This window comes from Struthio camelus, chromosome 6, assembly GCF_040807025.1.
Source record: "Struthio camelus isolate bStrCam1 chromosome 6, bStrCam1.hap1, whole genome shotgun sequence".
NCBI lineage: Eukaryota > Metazoa > Chordata > Aves > Struthioniformes > Struthionidae > Struthio > Struthio camelus.
The window spans coordinates 39,205,650-39,228,026 of NC_090947.1; the positions used below are offsets into that span (position 1 = coordinate 39,205,650).

General features: G+C 36.3%; 1 protein-coding gene across 2 annotated transcripts in view; it reads left to right on the top strand.

The window, feature by feature from the left end:
* Positions 1-22,377, top strand: part of THSD7B (thrombospondin type 1 domain containing 7B) — a 557,432-nt gene that overhangs the window by 278,382 nt on the left and 256,673 nt on the right. For both annotated transcript variants that reach the window (XM_068949257.1, XM_068949258.1), the window contains 2 exons: positions 5,334-5,427; positions 7,058-7,231. In XM_068949257.1, the coding sequence (XP_068805358.1) occupies positions 7,093-7,231 (139 nt within the window). In that variant the 5' untranslated portion in view covers positions 5,334-5,427; positions 7,058-7,092. The remainder of the gene's footprint in view (positions 1-5,333; positions 5,428-7,057; positions 7,232-22,377) is intronic.

Sequence of the window (22,377 nt, forward strand, 5' to 3'; positions counted from 1 at the left end):
TTTTGCCACTAAAGAGAGAGTAACCCTCTTTGAGCAACAACTTGCAATAACACTTACTGAAACAGCATTGGAACCAGTGCCAGCTCTCTTTCCCTTTGTGTTAATTGCAATTTAACAGTAATCCAAGATCTATGTAACTGTGAGTGCAGTTCTTAGATATAGCTGAGTTTGAAAGGACCTTTAACTCATCCAGTGCCAGTGCTAAAAGATACAGCAGAATAGCAAATTGATAACGGACTCAGACATCTCTCTAACCAGTGATAAATGAATGAAGAAACTTTGTTTTATTTTCAAGGCAATAAAGTTTTGATGTGACCTTACAGTACATGCCATAGCATGAAAACATCACTGAGCTTTTTCCCGTATTGTGTCGTGCTGTGTTGCCTAACAAGCTCAACACGAAGAGGCATCCATGGGTGGCTGCAGAAAGCTTATACAGGTTCGGAGGTAGACTCCGTAAGTTTATAGGAGTGAACTCCGTTGAGGGCTATCAGGTACAAAGATCTCCTTCATCTTGACTTGGAAGTGCAAAAGCTGGGAAAGTATAAGGAGAAATATTTATGCATGCTCTATTCTTAGCTGTACTTTAGGCGTTTGGTGTTGGCCTCTTGTCAGAGGCAGGACGTAGGACTACACAGATACTTGGTTTGATTTGTTACATGTACATGTTATAGATATTTACGTAAATATATGAAGGTGCACAAGCAGTGTGGAAAGATTACTTAAAGTTATTGGACCCTTTCTGTGTTCTGCTACTCAAGAAATGTCAGTGCTGAAGTTCACAGGCAGAAACCTATTGGCAGTCTTGAGCGTTATGGTCTTAATTTCTCTGTGCCTGTTCCTGGTGTGAAGAGTATGATAATATCTCGAAGGGTATTAATGAAGGTAAATTAGTTTACTTGGGAAATGAAGACACAGTGTTGAGAGCACCAAAAGTCCATGGCAGTTGAATACAATTGAAAAAGCCAGGGCTGGGATAGCCTGCAGGTACTCATAGTTTTGAATGATTGCACAGAAGGAAGTGCTGGGGTGCTGCTCAGTTGCTGAGCATCGTTCACCAGCATCGTTCAACTGGCAGAGCTGCTGGAGAAAAGTGTGTGGTTGCGCAATTGAGGAATAGTGAGGACTGTGCCTTTCTTTCGCAGACTTTTGAAATCTTGCTTTTGAAATCTCTCTGCTCTTTTGGCAGAGTGCAAGTCATACATATTCATATAAAAATGCAACCAATTTTGCCTCAACTATGTGTGTTTAGCTGATCTTCTGAACCGAGTTCCTCAGAAAAATTTGAAATAACCTACACTTTTTATTACTGAAAGTCAAGTGTGTTTCCATATAATACGTTGGAAGTACTTAAGAGGGAGCAACAGTATCATTCCCGAGAAGAGTTCTATTCTATCGTTGTTTTAATTAAAGTCATTCTGCTGATGGAAAGTGTATTCTCTGGTGTTTTCTTTAATGTAGTCGTAATGCATCAGTTTGAGCTGCATCTTTAGAACATCTTTCATTGTAATCCACTTAACTAAGTTTATAATTAAATTTCTGAATTTAAACCTGCCTTTGTTACATTTTAGGATGCACAAAAAGTAAAGCAGGAAAACTTAGGTTTCATGTTTTTTATCTCAAATAAATGAATGTAAATTAAGAAACACTTCATTGGCAATACAATAACTTCATGTTCTAGCTTTTAATCCTCATGATTCTCCATAGCTTTGGGGGGAGAAATAGTTACTATTGAATAGGGGGGGAAAAAAAAAAACCCATGGAGTAATTAATAGGTTCTTATGATTAGACTATAGGAATCACCAAAAAGCTGAATTTGCAAATGTAACTGATAAAGGCAGTGAATACCTACTAGATTTTTCAGCAACTACATATTGAGAAAAGTTGTTTAAACATGAAAAGGAGCCGGGCTGGATATAAGTTAAGTTTTTTTTCCCTGCCTCGAGGGGCTGGGTCCTTCAGGAGGAAGAGGCCAGAAGGAAGATGATTGCTGACACGTCGGCGCTGCTTCCTGCTGCTTTTCCCCCTTCTGGACTGGTTACCAGTATGGAAGCATGGGCACAAACTGGAGCATCAACACAGCGAGCAGTATGCAAGCTTACTCCTAGTCCAAAGCAGGCTGTTTTAGAGTATCTACTAATTGTCTGCAATTATCTTCCATATACAGATGTATTAACACCAGATGTTCTCTTAGGCATTATTTACCCTCACAGTTGTTGTAGGAAATTACCAAAGAATTATGCAGCTTAATATTTTGATTCCATATGAGTGACCACTTATGACAAACATAGCCACAGGCAATTGTCAACCTATAAATCTATAGATCTATAAGTCTGGCTCATTCACACAGTATATTTTTAAGGATTTTAAAATGCTTCTGGAAGAAGAATAAATGTCCTTAACTGAAGTTTACAGATAAAGACGTAGGGGTATAGAAAATCAAGCTACCATTCTCATATATGCAGAGTCACTCCGCTGAAGTCAATGGGAGTACTTGTAGAATAAAGTATTAGTGTCAGCATGTGACCTTGAGTAGTTTTTCAGTTTGACACAGCTGAAAATAGTTCAGACACCCTAAATTCTTTAATCAGAAGACAAATCTTTCTCCAAATGTGCAATCGGAAGACTCTTTAGTGTGTTCTTCCATATGGAAGTAAAGGCAGTTTAGTCTGACTGCATTTATTATTACATTAAAAAGTTGGGCAGTATGCAGGTACACCCATGTCATATGCCCATGTGCACTTGTAGGATCTGTTCCTAGTCTGATGGGTATGCAAACATTTTCATTTTTTTAAACTTGGCATGAAGTTACTAGTAGTGGGGTTTTTTTGTGTTGTCTTTTTGTTTTGTTTGTTTGTTTGTGTGCGTGTGTGTGTGTGTGTGTGTGTGTGGTGGGTTTTTTGTTGTTGTTGTTTTTGGAAGATGTGTGCCCCAATGATGGTCTACAGTGTCTGTGGGTGGTGATCAACCTTTATGGTTATGGTCCAGGCATTCTGCTGTTTTGGAACAGAATAGAATGAGCTTTTTGGAATACAGTTTTTTGAGAAAGCGAGGCAGATTTTACTGCTACCTGGGGACAGAGAGTATACTGTAAAGGACCAAATTGTCTTAGAATATCACAAGTAGTGGGTTTGTGCTGTATGTGGTAGGCCTGCAGTTACGTAAGTGCTATTTACTGTTATGTTAAGAAAATTTATTCATGACTGATGATGCTTATCTCTGTACTAGACATCTGCCAAATGATTTATAGCCAGATATAAGATCTGCAGTTGCTTTTTTTGGTTGCTATTTAAATTGTTTGGGATTATTCTAATTGCATCATGTATTTTAAATGAAGAGCACTATCCAGGTGTCCTTGTAAGCATTCTCTTCTCATGCAAAAAGAAAAAGTAGGTCAGATTTACCTGTGACGTGGAAGGTCAGAACTCCCAGTGAACTTGAGAGGAATTTAGTTGTATAACATGGCTAAAATCATATCTTAGATTCACGTTCACATCTGTTTAAGTTGATCTTTTTCTAAGTTCACTAATAAATACTGAATACATGTTGGAATAGAGCCAGAATTTTCATAAACCATTGAAACGGTGCAGAAAGTCTAGAGAAATATCACGTCCTGCGGATACTTGCAGAAGCAGCAACTGGTCCCTTCTCCAGCAGTGCAATACGTGTAGACTGGGGAGTAAAAATTGGACCATCAATCTTTTGTCTTTCAGTGTTGGATGCTTCTGAGGACTGTAATGTTTCTTGGATTAGCCCAGTGACTGTTACTTGGAAACATCTGCTGCCAAATGCTCAGCTGTGTCTTGTTGTCAGAGTGGTGGGCTGGAAAACAGGAAAAGTTTCACAGATGCTCTTTCTTTCTTCACCCAGATAAGCAGAGAGTAGACAAGGATTTGTCTGCTGGAAATTTCATTGAGGTTCAAAATTAAATTAAATTTTGAACTTTTTAGAAAAATAAGGTATTTGTAAACTCTATGCATATTTATTCATTTATAACATTGACGTTATACTCGAATACGTTGTTTTCAGTAGAAATTTAAGTTTCTAAATGAAAGTCTGTTCTTTAAAACTAGCTTTCTTCAATTCTATCATTAATAGAATTAGCAGTGAATAAGATAATGCTGGGTTAAGATAATCAGAAAACTTGCACATCATTTTCAAAACTGTCTTGTAACTAGTATGTGAGGATACCCTTGTTTTTCTGACCAAGATGCCATACAAATGGAATACAACAAAGAGGATGTTTGTGTCCGGTGCTTCAAATGTAACGAAAAAAACCAGTGGATGACCTCGTTATTTTAGTTTCATGCGAATCTAGAAGTTTACTTGGCTAGGTGCGTGTTCTAAAGGATACTGAATAAATCCAGGTAATCAGTTTTGGAAAAGCAAGATAATTTTCAGGTAAAGCACGTATCTTGAACAAATTTAAGCAGTTACATGGATTTAATCATGAGTACTCTCAGTGAAGTCAGTTGTAAAAATAGGAATTTCTGTTTTTTTCTTTATTTCCGTTTTTTCCTCTGTTTTTGCCAGTTTACAGCTAGCCATGCTGACACATTTGGAAGCTGAGATATGCTGTAACTAAATTTGATGTGAAGTGTTGGCGGCCTTCATAATGTAATTTATTCACGTTTCTGTAGATAGCGTGTGTTACTTGTGCAATAATTTTTTTTATCGTATCAGGACAAAACCGCTTCTGTTCCAAATTGTGTTATACAAACTGAGATACACAGACAAATTTTTATTGTGCTTACTGTGGTGAAAGTCAGCGGACTCTACTGAGTTTTGCTGGTGTAGGTGAGATTAGAATCAGTCTCATGGTGTCTAATTTATTTCTAGTTTTTCTGACTTAATGTAATCTCTGTTCTTGCTCCACAGGGAGTAGCAGTCTGTTATCTTTGTCAGCTTGCCCAAAGAATGAACATATGTGAAACTTCTTGTTTTGGGCAGGAGTCTGCTGCCCTCAGGGATTTACTGCTGTTTGCTGACCCTTTTAGTGCTGAGATGGAAGAAGTACATTTAGAAAGAAGCTGATGAATGCTACTTGTGCTTCATTAAAAATCTCAGCATCTTTATCAGCTGTTGCTGAGTTTTCCTTGGATTTGCCCTTTCCGTGCCTCGAGCTGTTCAGGACGTGTTGCGTTTACTGCACTCTTCCAGATCTGGAGAGCTGCCCTGCAGTTCACGGGTGTTGTGTGCACAGGGCTGGGCATGCTGGCCTTGAGCCAGTACTGAACTGGGAGCATCTGAATAATTTCTTTGCTTGCATTGCACTTTTGAGCGTGAACGGTGTTGGAGCCATTGCCACTAATCCCTTCTCTTTCCCTTGACAGAAAGTTGGTGACTCCGTTTTCTGACTGTCATACATGATAATTGTAATGCTGAAGGTACTAGGGGAGTCGCTCATCCGCAGCTCTTCTTGGTGAGGTGAGCACTGTTTTTGAGGAGTGATAATTAAAAAACAAAAAAACAAGAAAACAAAAAACACTGAATTGCCGGATGGCTGAGAGCTGCTCTCTCTCTCTCTCTCTTAAGGTCTTATCTCCTGTACTTGTGTTGGGGTAACATCTTTTCTGCCAAGGAACGGGGCCCTCGGCAGCTCATTGCTGAAGAACGCTCAAAAGTTTCTGAACTTCGCTTGGGCTTCTTACAAGGCCCCTGATGGTCTGCATTGCACCGTCAAAGCGTTGGGACTCTGCAGACTGTATTCTAAATTAAATGTGAAATTCTAAATCCTAAATTAACCCAGAAAGCATGAGAAATGCGATAAACCTGTTACGTAGCCTGCGTTACTGTATTTGTTCAATTTGGCAGATTTTTCAGATCTTACCATTTGCTGTTCATATAAAACATAAGAATGAACTAAACCAGATAGCAGATATAACATTGTATATGCCACTGCAGTTAGTCAGTATCTGATTAAATATAATTACATGACTTGATCATGATAGTAAATGCTTCAAAGTAATTTAAATACAGTTTGAAATTAAAAGTTTTACTGTATATTCACTACATACTATTTTCAAGTTTATCTTCAATTTCTTATCAAGAACTATACTGTGTATTATGTGTTTCATAAGGTTGGAAGTGTAATGGAATTTTCTGGACTAAACTTTTAGTAACTGATAAATTTTAATGAAAATCACCGAGATTATGCAAGTGAAGACAAATGTCAAAGACGCATCTTACCTCTCTGCTTACTCCAATACGCATGTGACATTTTTACCTATCCAAGTAGGATTAACCATTAACAGCAAGTAGAGACATGCTGAGAATATTAACATGATATAAATACAAAAGGTATTACATAAGAAAAATTTAATATGTGAATTTAGATCAGAAAGTAGCTCTTGTTTATTTAATGTGACATGTACCATGAATGATATTTCAAAACTGTTCGGATTCCGGAAAAGTATCTTGAAACTCCTGTAAAACCAAAAAATCTACCTAAGTAAGTGGGTAGTCGGTGTGCTTGTGGGAAAAACTCAAGTGTTCTCTGATTTTTGACACATCGTGTACTGATAAGCAATCTCTTGCTTCCCTGAATTTCCCGCTGTATTTCTCATGTTGCATTTGTCTATACCATGTTAGTACATTGCATGGAGCTAAAATATTGCCAGATCTGGTATTTCAGTTGTCAGTGATCTTAAAATGTAAGACATGGGATCTGTATTCAAAGCTGGAGTTTGCACCTTGAATCCGTTCCCAGCTTTGGTTTAATCTGCCTATAACGTGATAATATTCATGCTAAAGAAAAATTAAATACCGAAAAGAAGGGACACATGACTCACTGTTATCAGATCCCTTGTCATTTATTTGCACTGGCAGATCCTTTTTTAGGAACTTGCTAAAAGCTTTTACAACGGCTGTCTTTGTAGGATGGGACTGCAGGCCCTCTGGGATCTACCAGTCTTTCCCTCTCTCTCTCACCGCCCCCCGCCCCCACCTCCAAGTTGAGCCTCTATAGCAGCATCGTCCTCAGTGTATCAGGCCCACAGGGAGCCTGTTGCCTTGGCGTTGTAAGTCTTTTAAGAAACTTTCTTTTAATTAATTATAGGACTGAAGAAGACAAGAGACGATATTATCTGAATTATGCTTCTACAACAGAACTGGGTTTCTCCTCATTGGGCATGGCAAGGTCTGGGGAAGTCCTTCCTTTTATTTGTATTCTTAATGTTACAAGCAGCTCATCTGGAAGCCAGGAAAGATCATCGATTTATCTGGAAAACAGGTAGGGAAAAGATACTTTGACTTACTTACTATACATTTTCTGCATTTAAGGATGGAACGTTCTTTCTCCATTCTGTTTTGGCACAGTAAAAAGTCAATTACAATTACAATTTGGCACAGTAAAAAAGTCTGATAATGTCTTCTGTTTATAATTCTTTTTTAACTGAGGAGTGGATGTTTTATTTTTTATTTTAATTAGTAATCATCATATTTATTGCAGTGTTATGCACCAAAGTGACTTTAGGTTAGAACTTTGGATTCCTTAGTGCTTTTAATCTAAGAGTAAAAAAATTATCAGATACTGATATCATCTGAATATTGTTTCCTTTGAAATATTTAATCATTTTCTTTTCACATGTGAATGAAAACATCACTCTAACATCTTTCAGAATGAATTGACTCAAAATTACATATTCTTGGTTCATCTACTCATATTTAGCATTTCATTGATATATTTAATGAATTTCTCTTGTCTGTCAATCAGATTGGTTGCATGCAGTGTTTGAATGTTCAAAATTGGATGCACACAACGTTTGAAAACTTTTTCTTGAAGTCATATTGATAACCCTGAGATTCTTAATTCTAGGAAGGAGATAAATATGAGAGATGACATGATGAAAATGGATAAAACCAAGCTTGATAGGTGGTACATAAATCAGATGCTTATTTTGTAGCATAACACAAGAACAAAGACTGTTCAGTGATATGGAAAGATTGGCAAATTCAGGAAATGTTTACTGAAAGAAAGTACTTTGTCAGAAACATGCAGTTGGGCTGGGGGATTCATTGCTTAGGAGTACCACTGAGGCCAAAGACAGACCAAGATGAACATAACTTGTCCATTTATGACCAAGCAGCATAGTGGTTAAATTTGAAAGAAGCATAATCTCCCCCCTTTTTGGGGAGATTTTACTTTTTTGTTGTTTTTTGTTTATTTCTTTTTTTAATCATAGTGCAAGAGAAGGTAGGAGGCTGAAGTAGCTGAACAATGAAACGGTTGTCCTGCGAGGGTTCCTGCCCTTCTGCTAGGGTTACTGCAAGTTTCTCGTCTTAGCCACTGCAAAGGAGCAGAGTGCTGGTTGGGTAGGATCTGAAGAAGTACTTCTGAACAAATTTTTCACAAAATCGTACGTGTAAAATGAAGAGACAGTAAATAGCCGCATAAACTGACAAACTGTCTTTCTCCAGTTCACTGTTATATACTTGATTTTTGAACAAGCGTTGAAAGGTAGAGTTGTTTTCTTAAGGACAAATTGGACCTGTCAGTTCTATTATACTTCTCTTCAGATCTGAAATGTATTGTACCATCAGTCTTCAGAGGTGTTCGTTGGAATACATAAAATTTTAATTTGACTTCATGATTCTAGCTGACAGTAAAGAACTACTGATGCTTCAAAGACTGATGCAGATATATTTAGAACTAAGAAAAGATGCTCACAAGCTTCCACGGATATGTGATTCTGTGCTCTGAAAGTCCAGTGATGTGTCCCATCATGGAGCTCTTATAAAGTTATGTGTTCCCAATGCAAGAAAAAAAAGGTATTGGTTCTTGTGTCTCCCACAGTGCACAAAAAATATCTGAGATCTCAGGACTAATTTTAAAAAGATTAAATCCTAACAATATTTTTGTGCTCTTTCTCTACATATGTAATGATGAGAGGTAGAAAACAATGCTGTGTGAAACTTTATTTCTGAATGAAAAAAATTTGTGAATTTTGAGCCACGTCGATTGTCTCTTTTGACAAAAAGAAAGGGTTTCTTCATGTTAAGGCTGACTCCTTTTATATTTGTAAACAAAATTTCCATTTTTGTTTAGGAATATTTTCTTGAAAACTTGACAAAACTTAATAAATTTGAAACCAAAACATTTAGGTTTTTCTTGTTTGTTTTTTTGAAAAGAATAGTACGTTCACCCAAGGCATTTCATGTTTTGCTAATAGAACAAAGCATTATTTATGAAGTTAACAAAGTAGCTCTGCAGTAGAAGTGAAAAAGGCATTTCTAACTCTCTCAGTCTGTTAGAATTATTCTAAGAAATAACCCAACTGGCTGAAATTTCTCTTTACTGCCTGAATGGATATTTGTTTGGGAAAAATCTTGGCAAAGCGGTGGTAAGCGTCTTTTACGGTGTCATGATATAGAAAATAATCTGACTTTCATGGGATAATTCTGGCATTATGTATGTTCTGCAAATTTGCAGATTTCATTTCTGAGGCGTTTAGAAGCATGTGTATTAAAATAAAGTGCAGTGGCCTTGAAGTTAATTACAAAAGAATGTCAATAGATAATTACATAACTCTGCCATCAGGGCTGCTTTTCGTTTATTTATTTATTTATTTTTTAAAGTTAGCTTTACTTAGTTTTTCAGGAAGAATTAATCACAATGGTGTACTTCTCTTGCAAGAGATTTCAGTAAGATGTTTTGGAAGACAGGGATGAGAACTCGGATGGAACAGGTGGATCCGGAGAGCCAAGATGTTAGCCTGTTGCAGTAGGATATTAGTAAAAATAACCTTGAAATTTAAAGCCTAATGAGGTTTATGGCATATATAGTAGAATTCATGCTACACTTTGAGAACCAGTGTGTCCAATACCGAAAATAAATACAGAGCATACTGAATCTAATATTACGTAGTTTTTAATGTCAGAACTGAGCAGACCCATTCTGATAGAAACAAAACCTGCATTTACTGCCATCTTCTCCTGAAACAATCTTTTAGGATAAATGAGCAATTCCTAATGGGGAAAAAAGATAAATCTCTCTTGTTGTTGAATCTTGAACGGCCTTTTGCAAGCATGGCAAGTTACTTATTTGCTTTAGAGAAATTTGACTTATTAATATGCTCCATGCTTTGTAATCAAATGAGAAGATTGTGATGTGTTATTGGAAGCTGTGACTTTAAGACAATGAATTTATAGGTACTCTAGTGATGTTTCCTAGCACCTGGGAGTTCAAAGATGCATGTTCTTCACAGCGATGCCAAAAAAAAAAAAAAAAAAAAAAAAGTGCTATGTCAGCGCTCTGATGTATAAAGCAGGGATTTTTTTGGCCTAAATTCTTGGCTGTATCTAACGAAGACTCGTTCATTTTCACCCTGGGCGTGGTGGTCTTGGTGTAGATGAGAGCAGTTGTATTGAAGTCACTGAATCTGCAAACAAAATTGGCTCTGTATTTCTAAAATTTAAGAGCTTGGCAGAGTGACTTTGGAATAGATTGTACATACTTTTTCCTCAGCTATTCCAAGAGTTAGCACTTGGATTTTACTTGTTTACTTGTGGCTTTTTTTTAATCAGATATTTTTAGCACCTGGTTTTCTAGAGGGGATGTATTAATATATTAATGTCTAAATATCTGTATAGTGTATCTTTTGATTTCAAGACCTTTCTTGTCAGATACTTATTTTGTGACCACCAGCCAAACATGAAAGCAATAATTGTACCAATTAAATTGCTCAGCGACCTTAAGTAGCTGAATAATTCTCCAACACTTGCTAACTAGCAAAGCAATTTTAGTGATATAATCTTGAGAAAATTTAATTGGTTTTAAACCCTTGTAAATTAATATTATTTAATGTGATATCCAATTAGTGACGTGCATATTTCACCATGGTAATTTTCTTCATCTCTTGAATGGTCCTAAAAGCGCTTGGGATTTCTTTACTGCAGATATGACAATGTTACAATAATGGCCACTTAAACTTTTAAAACTTTATACAGAATATTACCGCACAATGTAATACTAGTTTTTATTTTGTGGAGAAATTCTGAAATTAAGTTATTCAGCCTAAAATACGTGCAACACAGGAAATCCTTCAGGTGTCCCACAGCAAAGGAACTGTTAATTAGGATTACAAAATGCTTTGAAGAGGTCCATAAATCACTGTTGGCAGAAAAAACAACCCTTCCCAGAGGCACTTGTAGTTATATTGGCAAGCTGCATTCTCACTATCACTTCTGATGTCTTTAGCGCCTCCATAAAGCACGCAGCAGTAACAGCGCGTGTGCTGTTTCCCCAAAATATTATCAACATTGAAGAGGATAAGAGATGCATGCAATAAAGGTGACTATCAGAGCTACAGTTGTGAATGTAGCTTTTTAAATACAGGGAATATTATTAAAATGCTTTTGTATCATGAAGCTGTTTTGATTTTTGGGGAAAAGTTCTCTAAATCTGGTAAAAATGCTATTTTGCATGGAAATAATATTCTGTATAGTACAGAAGGGAAGAAGAGGTCAATTAAAAATCCAAATGTCCTGTCCCAGTGACTCCTTCATCTGTAATGCAGTCCATGAAATAGATCCCAACGGGACTGTAAGCCAGGAAGGGACACGATCACTCTCGTGAGTGGGAGGAACACTGAAAGTAAGATATCATACTGGGAAATGAACTTGTAACGCATCTGATCACAGTAGGAGAGATTTTACTTGGAGAATAAACCACTAATCTTTTGGTGTTTGTGGACTTATGGCTCACCAAACTTGTCTCCCAGAAGTTTTATTGCCACAAGTGAGCACATAAAACTTTCATCAGAGTTATTACCGCTATCTGAAAGGGATTCTTTTTAAAAAAAAAAAAAAAAAAAAAAAGAAAAGTTAGCCATTGATCATTAGTCTTTCTTCAGGCACAATCCATAATGGAAAGGGTATGAAATCAAGTTTTTAGAGAACAATCTTCTAACATTGAGGAACCTTTGAACTACTAGTGAATGTGGGTGAGCCTGTTACGAGTAAGATGAAAAAGATCTTTTGTTCTCTCTTCTCAGATAATACTGCTCTAAAGTACCCTTTCTCAGGATCTTAATTTCAGGAATGCCAAGTGCTAGTTTGGAGGTGCCTTTGACCTTACATGTTAAAAGACTAACTTACTGAAATACCCCCAATGTGAAAAGGACATCACATCTTTAGCTTCAGTAGGTTTGAGATGTACTGTCCTTTGAAGAGAGGTTCATTTGAAGATAACACTGCTGGATAAGTAATATCTTTCCAAAATTTCTACAAGATTAAGGATGATAATCTATGTCAGATTAAGTGTTTTTTTATTAGCTAGGAAAACAAAGCAAGACTGAAATGCAAGTATCTTTTTAGTGATCTTTATGTTGTAGGTAAGTGGAAGCTCTGTGATATTTCTCAGACTACCTCACACTTACAAACTGCTACTGTTGTAGCAAACGTTCTTTTTAGTTGTAGGTTATTTTTATGTTGCCTTGATGGGTGGAATTTTCAGTGTTTTTAGAATTAAACCTCAGTCTTGATTTAATCAAATTATGAATGATCCTAAAGTTCTTTGCTATATTAAGAATTCAGGACTGGAGTGGTTCTCTGGGGTCATAGATTGCAATCGCATCATATTGATAGCAGCAGCAATTAATTGTTTTAAAAAAAAGTGTTAAGTTACATTCTATAATTGGTCAGATTGTTGCGATAAACTTGATAACAAGAAACCTTATAATTCTAGACCTGCTTTCCTATTTTTGCTTTTAATTTTATTCATGACCAGTTTATACCTTTGTTCCTATGTCACACTGTTCTTTGGTTTAACTAAATCTTCTTTCCCTGATAGTTTATTTATTGGCAAAGTAAAGACACCAAACTCTTCAAGTCTCCTGTTGTTAAAAATAACCTCTTCAATACAGTTTGTCAAACTAAATCTTTTCTAAACGTGGGTCTTCAGAATTCTGGCAAAGGTATCAGGTGAGATTTCACCCAATGATGTTTTGCAGTCTTCACTAGATGTCTTGCTTGATGCGTTGCAGGATCACATCGGTGCCGCTCTTTTGGAACATTTTGTAAACAGTTTAATCTGAAGTAGTTCTGATATCTTTAATCTGTTAGCATATTTTCATTTAAAATAGCCCTTCCAAAGAGGCTTTAAATACAAACAGTTACTTTTAAAATTAGTGCTAAGTTGTTCTATAAGCATTCTTTACAAAGAACATTTGTTATGGCACAATATAAATTATATTTTTATTTCTGCGAATTTTTTTTAAGTCACTGGTGCTTGAAACTTTGTAACAGGAGTTCTTATGCAGAATTTTACTTGCAGCAAAACTTAATAAGCAGAAAATGAAGTTCAAATGAATTTTATGAAATTCAAATTTCTGGTTATTTGAAAGAAAATCTGTGGTGGATTTATGAAAAAATTTTAAAAATAAGTGACAAAATATTCTTTTATGAATATTGTGAAGAGTAAAGTATCAGTTAAAAAATTCTTAGGGAATAATTCAGCAGCCAACTTAAATAATCCAAGTGTCTTTTTGCAGTGGGGAAATAAAAGGAATTGAAGTCTTCAGTTTGCTTAGTGCAAGGTATATAAGAGAAAAAAAGTCAGGAAAATAATGTGTAACATTGGCAAAATGCAGAGCAGACTTTTCTCTGGTCAGCATATAACATGGTTGATAATATCCAAGGGCAAATTTAAAGCGGCTCCAGCAAGAGGGTAAATAAAAGTCTTAAAGCCATCAGGGTGTTTGGGAGAAGAAAAAGATGTAAATAACACCTTCAGTTTTCTAAATTTTTTTAGAATATCATTTTTGATCATCGTTGATAAAATCCTTTAACTATTATCTTCCTATCATTTCTTTTCTCCGTTTTTGTTTCTCCTTGTCTTTCTCTGTTTCCCAGAGCTGAAGCCTGCTTGCTCTGCTCCCAGCTCCCTTCATTCTCTCTGTATTCTTATACTTTTCCTGTAGTTTTTTCTCCCTTGCTGGCTCATATCAATCATTGATATTGGAAAAGATTTGAGGGTGGCCTCAAAGCTGATCTCATATTTGCTTAGAAAGGAGAGCAGTTGTCTCAGATAGTAAATTAGCTTGCTTTCTCTCCTTAGGATTCTTGACCCTTTCCTACCCCATTTTTATCTTTCTCTTCCGCACACCTGTAAATTTTATTATATATGCTTATACTACTTCACCTCACCTTTATCATTTCAGTTCTGCTGATACTGTATCCTCCTCCGGTATTACTTTTTTAGTATATAAACCAAGCTTGATGTCATGGAGATGTTGCTTTTTTTTCTAACCCTTGGTAAGGGTGGAACAAAGAGGTTTTTTTTAATGTCTGTAAGACATTTCAAAACTAGTGGATACACTGGGTCCTCAGACACTAAATTCTGGTGCGTTTGTCAGGGTACTGAACAAAGGTATGTGAGAAGAGCTCAGCGTATCTGAAGAACGTTTCCATCATCAGGAAGTTGTGCAGAGTCCAAGGAGCGGAAATGTGTAAACTGGTGCCCTTTCACCTTATCTTTAAAACTTAGTATGTTTTGATTAGCTCCAGTTTTCTGTAGGGGCTCTAAGATGCAAAACAAAACATTCTTCTTTGTGGTATTATTACAGAAAGAATTGCTGGCTTCTGTGGTGGGTTTTTTTTTTTTTTTTTTTTTTTTTTTTTAGAAAAGTGTCTTGTAGCAAGCAATATTGGAAATGTTGCGTATCGGTCAAAGAAAAAAGGTAAGCTGAGGAGAAACTGAAATTAAATGGAAATATATGTTAACATTAACACTTTATATGCTTGAAGGAAAACATGCAGGAATATTAGTTCATCAGTAGAGACAAGTACTAAGCACTAGCATGGCAGGTAGGCTGCAGACCATGCTTGCTGAGTTTGGATGGAAGTCCTTACAGCATGTGTCTGGTAATTTTGTTATTGTTGGGCTTGCAAAACTCTTTCAGTGGTTCTTTTACACAAAGACTACACACTTGAACAAATATCTTTGTCTAACCAACATCAAGTGTTCAGTAGGTGGTGGTTTAAACTAGATTACACAGGAGATTCACACTAATCTTTTAATGTCCCTCTTCCCTTCCTGAGAATAATAGGTTTTGAGAATAAGGTGCTCTTTTCTTTTTTTTCCTTTTTTTTTCTTTTTTTATGTTGGTACTGGGAAAAGTACCAGTTAGCCATATTATCCTTTTCTTTTCTCAATAGTTACTATGGGAACAGAACTGTGGGTCATAGGGGGAAATCTGCAAAAGTGATTTCTTTTAAATTGTTCATATATATATATTTTTAAAAAAGATAGCTTATTATTGGAATTGTAGTAGTTTTCATTCAACTTTGTTAGATTGTATTGTTGTACATATTTTGCTCATAAAAGAAACACAGTGAGTGGCAAGAAAAACAGATGGAGATGTTTTTGTACTTTTTCCTTGGGGGTTAATTTTTTTAATTGAATGCACCTGTTGGGAAGATTTCTGTTATATATAGGCAGAGTATTAAAAAGGGATGGTCACGTTTTCAACCTATTTTAAGTGCTACACTAGAGTTAATTGTTGTACTTCTTTTGTTCAGTACCCCCATCTTTTTTTTTTTTCCCCAAATAACTGTGCCTTCAGTTAGTTTGAATGTGGGTTTCACTTAGTCACTTAATTGAACAATTTCAATATATAGAGTAACCATGCCCTCATTCAGCTATCATCTATTAGATAACAAAACTATTGTGCATGAACGTGCAGATGCATACTGTAGCTCTTAGTATGTAGGTAATACAGGTGACAGTTTCTAGGACCCTGAGTCCTAGAATTCCAAGGACCCCTTTTTCCTGCTATGTATGGGAATAGTTCTGCTGTCATGAATGTAGTCTCTTTTTATTCTTTTTTTCTTTTTGAAAACTTTGAACAGTATAAGCCTGGAAGTGGCAATGGAGAAGTTAGAAGGAACGAGGCACATTTCGGGATAATCCAGATTATTGATGTAGTGGTGGTATGGCTTGTTTTATTTCCCTTCGGCTGGTTGATAGATATGATGAAATTCTTAATATAATAGATTCAAATGTCTAGGAGCTTCAGTTTGCACAGAAAGTTCCAGCAGAGATCAATAGGAGCATTATGTGTGAATCTAGAGGCAGAATAGGGCTCGCTGTTGGTGACTTTGCCTGTTGTCTACCACTTTGTAGACTTCTGCAGTTTCTTCTAGAGACCTTTCAAAATTTATGGTTAAAATTATGTCAGTGTCATACTTGAGAATAACAGTGATTTAGGATTATGGAGCTGAATTTGGAAAAGCAAGTTAAAACTTCAGTATTGAAGTTCTAAATGTATAGGTTGTATATGCTGGGGGATAAGTTGTAGACAGTTGCTGAAGTATATCCCGCTTTTGTGTGGCGTGTCCTGGAAGGCTAGCCATGAAAAATCACTTTCCAAATTAGAACTTAATAAAAACTTTCCTGCTCTGAAGGCTAAGCCTTACTCCCTGTGCGATTAGTGGTTTCATTTCTTTCTCAGCAGTTGGGTAATGATTATGGCTCCAGATGCTGCAGCAGTGATAAAGCGATTGATTAATTTCACTTGAAAGGACATATGTTCAAAGGGAAGGCGGTCGGAGCGCTGCGGCCCTGGAGCCCGCCTGGCCTGGTACCCAGCCGTTCCTCGGGAAGGTACCACTCGTCTCTCGGTATTCATCTAGCCAGTATGGTTGTTGCTTAGTTTTTCCCCATACACTGATGAAATTTTTTGCTCTCGCTGTTCCACAGTATCTTGCTTTTGGAAGCTGTTTGTATCTCTTCTTAAAGCAGGGTCATAAAACTAACTTTCTGCTGAAGCCTTAGAGAGGGGGCTGATGCCAACATAGTCCAAGTAACGGCAGCCAAGTGCAGAGCTGTGCTTCTGCTCCGTAGAGAGGGAGCGATAATGAAACGGTTCCTGTTCCCCTGCCCTAGTCAGCAGCAACTTCCAGAATGCTCTTGTGCTTTGTTTGCAATAAGAGTTCAAACCATACGATGCACTGAAAAATCTTGACATTTGAAGTATTAAATTTTCAAAATATTAAAACATTTTGATGTGTAAGCTAGATATTTTAGTAAGTCTTTATTAGGTCTTTATTGACCTATTGAATAGGTCAATGCAAGCATAAAAATATGACCAGTGGTGATTGCCACACGACTAAATACAGGGCTATATGATATCTGATGTTTATTATGTTATCTGAACTTTTTCACTGATGTGTGTCCTGTGGGGTTTATTCTTTCGCCCCAGACATCCAAAGACCTTCAAATACCAATAGTTTAAAAAAATCCACCTGTGTGTGAAACATGTTTTACTTTTCTGTAGTGACATTTATGAATATAAATTTTTACAGGTTTGAAGCTGTTGAAGACAAAAACAAATTCTGTGCTTGTGACATACTTAAGATCTTTTGACCCATTAGTTAAGTTCCTTTATATCACTCAATCAGTTGCTTTTAACTAGAACAAGCACTTGTTTCTAGCTGTTGAAAATCTTACTTACCAAACTGCACAGAGGAGGTACTGATATATAGGAAAATTATTTCTGTATATTTTTAATAAAATCTGGTGTGTATTAACCGCATATTTTTGAAGCGGCTGCCTAGAAGGGAGGTATTTTACAGGCAAGCAGCAAAAGGATGTTGTAATCATAGAACACTAGACACTCTTCAAAAACTCTTTTGTTAAATATGTTGCACATAAGATAGTGTTTGTGTAAAATTTTCATTGCCATTCCCTTATAAAATCACTTCAATATTCTTGCTCATATTAGTAAAGTAATAATGCTGAATTAAAACTGGAATAAAAATTAATTACAATAAAATATTTACCACTCTGTGTGTTAAATGTATATACTCTAAGGCAAGAATAACCAACTTACCCAAGTTTTCAATATTTTCAATTAAACTAATTCAGTCCTTTAATTTTTTTAGTGGAATTAAATATTTCTTAGGCCAAATATATCTATATCTTAATTTAAATCATTATTGTTGTAAAGATTCTTGATTCTGCAGATTGCATATTCTTGAATATAAGTTCATTCACTGTCAGCAGTCTGCTTGCAGTGTGTGAAGTCATGCCGTCGTGCCCGTGACTGGCAGTCAACATGCATGTGTTCATTTCCAAGCTCTAGAAATTTGATCTTGAGTGTCTATTCGAACTTTTAACTATTATTGATTGTGCTTTTTCTGTTAAGGAGATATAAATCCTCTACGTTTCATATCCCTTTGCAAAGTACAAAGAAAGCCTGACTTCTAGAATTTGCCCCAAACATGAAAACGCAAAAGAAACAAAAATATCCATTACGTTCTTGTACAAATAGCACTAAAATGAAAGTCATCCAGCGTATCTGTGTGTTAAGTATATAGTATGCAGTATATCTGTGTGTGCTAGTGTCTATGTATATTTATCCATGCATATTTTTTACATGTATTTATATATAGATCATGTATAACTGTATTAACCGTATAGGCAATGACGCTGGTAAAGTGGCAGAAATAGAAACTTAGCTGCAGTATTTTGAAAAGACCAAAGAAGAATCAAATGAGAGTCAGAGAACCACAGTAAATGATGACAGTAATGCTATTGTGCCTTAAGGGTCTTGCAAAGTACAGTACTTAAAAAACAATTTTTGCTTTGTAGCTAGGTGAGCATGTCTCAGTTAAGTCAATATACATGTGCAATAGATGATAAAGCTTGGTTTTGCACACCTTCTTTGATATTTTTCATACTTATTGCTTTAAAGGTAACATTACGTTCAAAACACTATGAAGTATTTTGTTTTTTGTTACAACCTTTCAAATATGTTGCTTGGTTTAATAGTGGGATTTCAGGCAGCCCCAAAATTTTCAGTCTTGCATTTGGTATTTATGGGTGGCTAATTGACTACTGACCTTTGCTAGAACTCTCTTCAAAAAAGCAGGCAGCATGAGTGAATGGCACTTGGGGATAACAAATCAAAGAAGTTGAAAAGTAGATGAGAAAGCTTAATTCTATACAATTACCTTTGAAATATTAGACTGTTTTGGGAACTAAAAGGTGGAAAACAAAGTTCTTTGCATTCCTTTTAGATATTTTTAAAATATCTATGTATTTCAAAGACATGTTTTCCCAAAAGTAACATCTGGAATGTATCCTTCATCCATCCATGAAATCTATGTTACAGTTACAAAATATTTTCAGAAATACCTGAACTTGAAATATTATTGTTATTTTTAAAGTGGTTAATCTCTACAGTTGGCAAAAAAATGAAGCAAAGATACATGAAAAAATTTTTTTTAATTCATCTTTTTCACTCCAATTTACTTGTCTTTTTTTTTTTTTTTTTAAGTAGTTGAGCCTGCTTTCGTAAGTCCTCAAAATGATTTAATTATTACAGCACACAGGGCCCCAAATCAGATTTAAAAGCATTTTGATACAGTGTATGGAATAAACCAGTGAACGGATGCAAAGGATGCCAAGCTGCTCCTGCTCGATTCTACTGGATTATCCTGCAGGTAGGAGATTCCCCATAGACCTTAACTTAAAGGTCAGGAGCTAACCTTAGTTTAATAGTTTTACCTGTTTTACCTGTTTATTGCGTTATCTTTCGGATAGGTGTGTTGGAACTCTGTGTGTGTACACGTGTGCGCGCATGTGTGTGTCCTGGTGCAACAGGAGCTAAAGAAATGGTAAACTCACAGTGTTCCGAATACATTATAGAATAAAACTATGTAGCATTCAGTAAAGCAGTTGCATGAAAAGCATTATATTCAACTTCCTTTCCAATATTAGCAGAAGTAATCAATCATTTTCAATCCAAAGCATGGTCTAATAGTTTTTTGTCGTTGCTGCTTTGAAAGGTTACGTTACTCAGTTATCTTGCAATTGAACAACCTTTTCATATTTGCTTCATATAGGATATTACAAATGTTCTTTCTTTTAATCTCAGTGTTTTGGTATTAGCTATTCTGCAATAATCTTTTAATTTCCCAGAGCTTTTCTTGTCCCAATATCGTTTCTTATTCTTAAATATTTTGGAGTGGAAGCCCTAATTGTCACAAGCAAGAGATGAGGGGTTTTTTTTTTTTTTTTCACATGTGAATCTTTGTAACACCTCCTTTTTTCTACTTGTGCAACTGTCGCCACTTCTTTTGTCACTGAATGTGTTCATCTAGCATTTGTTCCTGCTCTGTATAAGGATTTTTCTTCCTTTGGCACACCTCAGAACAGTATGCAACCTTTCACAGTCGTGTCATCTTTTCCTTCTCTCTCATATGCTTCATTCTGAGCCGTGCTGGGAGTGCAGTGCAAACTTCTGTTAAAAGTTATTGCTGGTGGGTATTAATTGATGCCAGCTAGTTAACTGAACCCTATCAGATTCCTTCCTTAATGAAGGAGTTTGGGAAATGGTAAAGGAACCGTTTAGACAATTGAATTTTCACTATTAGGTTAGCACTAGGCAGTTGATACTTTTAACAGAAAGAAGGACATATGAGAAAATGGAAAAAAGAAAATTGCTATCAAGCTTTCTTCCCGCTTCACCTCTCAAGGTGAACAAGTATACTGGGTGATTGATTAATAAAAAGACAGACTTAATTCAAATTTTTGTCTTAAAGTGTAAGTTTTATAGGGACTGATTTTTTAGGAGAAACATAGATATTTTGAGAAAGATCTTGTTTTCGGGACTTCTGGAGCTAGTTCTCAGCAATCCTTTTTAATTTTGGAAGGTGCCGTTTGGACAATATTAATCACTATTTGAAATACTGACCTTTAAGCAAAAGGATATCTCCTTTTCTTGGATACAAACCTGGGTTACTATTAAGTGAATCACTGTATCCTGGATGCTGCCCATTGGCCTATAAATTTGCTTCATGCATTGACTAGCAAACTTAGCATATTTTATATGAATGAGAATGAAAAGGCTGTTAGCAGAGTTTTTTTCATGTAAATAGCAGTTGAAGGAACTGGGAAATCTTGACTAAATGTAACTTTGGAGTATAACTATGAATAACATATTAATGCTTGGGAATAAATTATCAGGGATTTTTTCTTTTTACATCTTTTGAAGTTTCTTGCCAAAGCTGTCTATGTAAATTTGTTGCTGATGGCTTCCCCCCTGCCTTTCTCCTAACAACTTATTCATGCCTGGCCTGGGTGGTTATGCATTTTAGTGGCCGTTAGTCTGTTCTGGTATCCTATAGTCATGCACACATGCTTTGGCCTACTTGTCTTAGGGTAGGTATTAGCATATGGAAGATCCGTATTTATGTGAAGGAGTTCCAGGTGTGTTTTTTTTTTAGTTTTAACTTTAATTTTTACTTTTTATCGACATAAATGTATTCATTCTGATGGCTGTTGTCTTTATACAATGACAGCTGTACTGAGATGACGTAGAAAAACATGACTGTATACCATGAATAATTGCAGGCTTAACTTTTTTAATACGTAAAATTTCATAACTTCCCCATAAAACCCTGTTTCTGTCTGTCTGAAGCCTCTATTGATAAACTTTCCCTTAAGCATACATACAAATTAAATGTGAGAACCTGCAGCTAAAAGAAATTGCTCCAAGGCAATGATTCACAAGGATGAAAAATCAATAAGAGTTTCATTAAGGAAAGAAGGGAAGTTTAGACAGGCTCTTTGCTTTTCTTTTCTGTGGAAAGTAGAGGGAGAAATCACTGATCATTTTATTCTCCTGTTCTTAGAAATAGGAGTCAGAGCGCTGATGCAGGTGTTCTGAAGCATGAATGTGGTTGGGTGAAAGAATTTGGCACCTGGAATCTCTTTTGTTATATCCCCAGTGCATCTTTCCAGATTCTTTTTCATGTCCTCCTTCGCATTTGTATGAGCAGCACCTACTGTAAGTAGAAGTATCCTCTGAAGAACCTGCCTTAGTAAGTAACAGCGTGGATGTACCGAACACCAGCCGCTACACGCACACTCCCGGTATGCGTGTGGGTAGGGTCTTCCATGGTGGGATGGGAGACACCATCTCTTAAAATGCATTAAAATTGTGAGTGTGTGTTTGTGAGCACGCGCACGCAGAGAGAATTTTGAGGCAGTGGTACACTGAAAATTTGCACTGAAGCTGAATGAATACACAGAGACATGACAGTGCAAGAAATTTTCCGTATAGAGGGTTTCCCTTAGCTCTTTCTCATTTCAGGTTTCTGGTGTATCTGCCTCTTCTCCTAGTTCTGTATCATCTGCAAACTTGCTGAGTGTGCACTCTCTCGCTTCATCCAGGTTGTTCATGAACACGTTAAGTAGTACTGGCTGCTGTATGGATCCCTGGGGGATGCCACTAGTGACTGGCCTCCAGCTGGACTTGGGGCTGCTGATGACAATCCTTGAGCCTGTCAGATCTGCCAGTTTTTCAGTCTGTGTCACTCTCCGTACATCATCAGTTTGTCTCTGAGGATGTTACGGGAGACAGTGTCAAA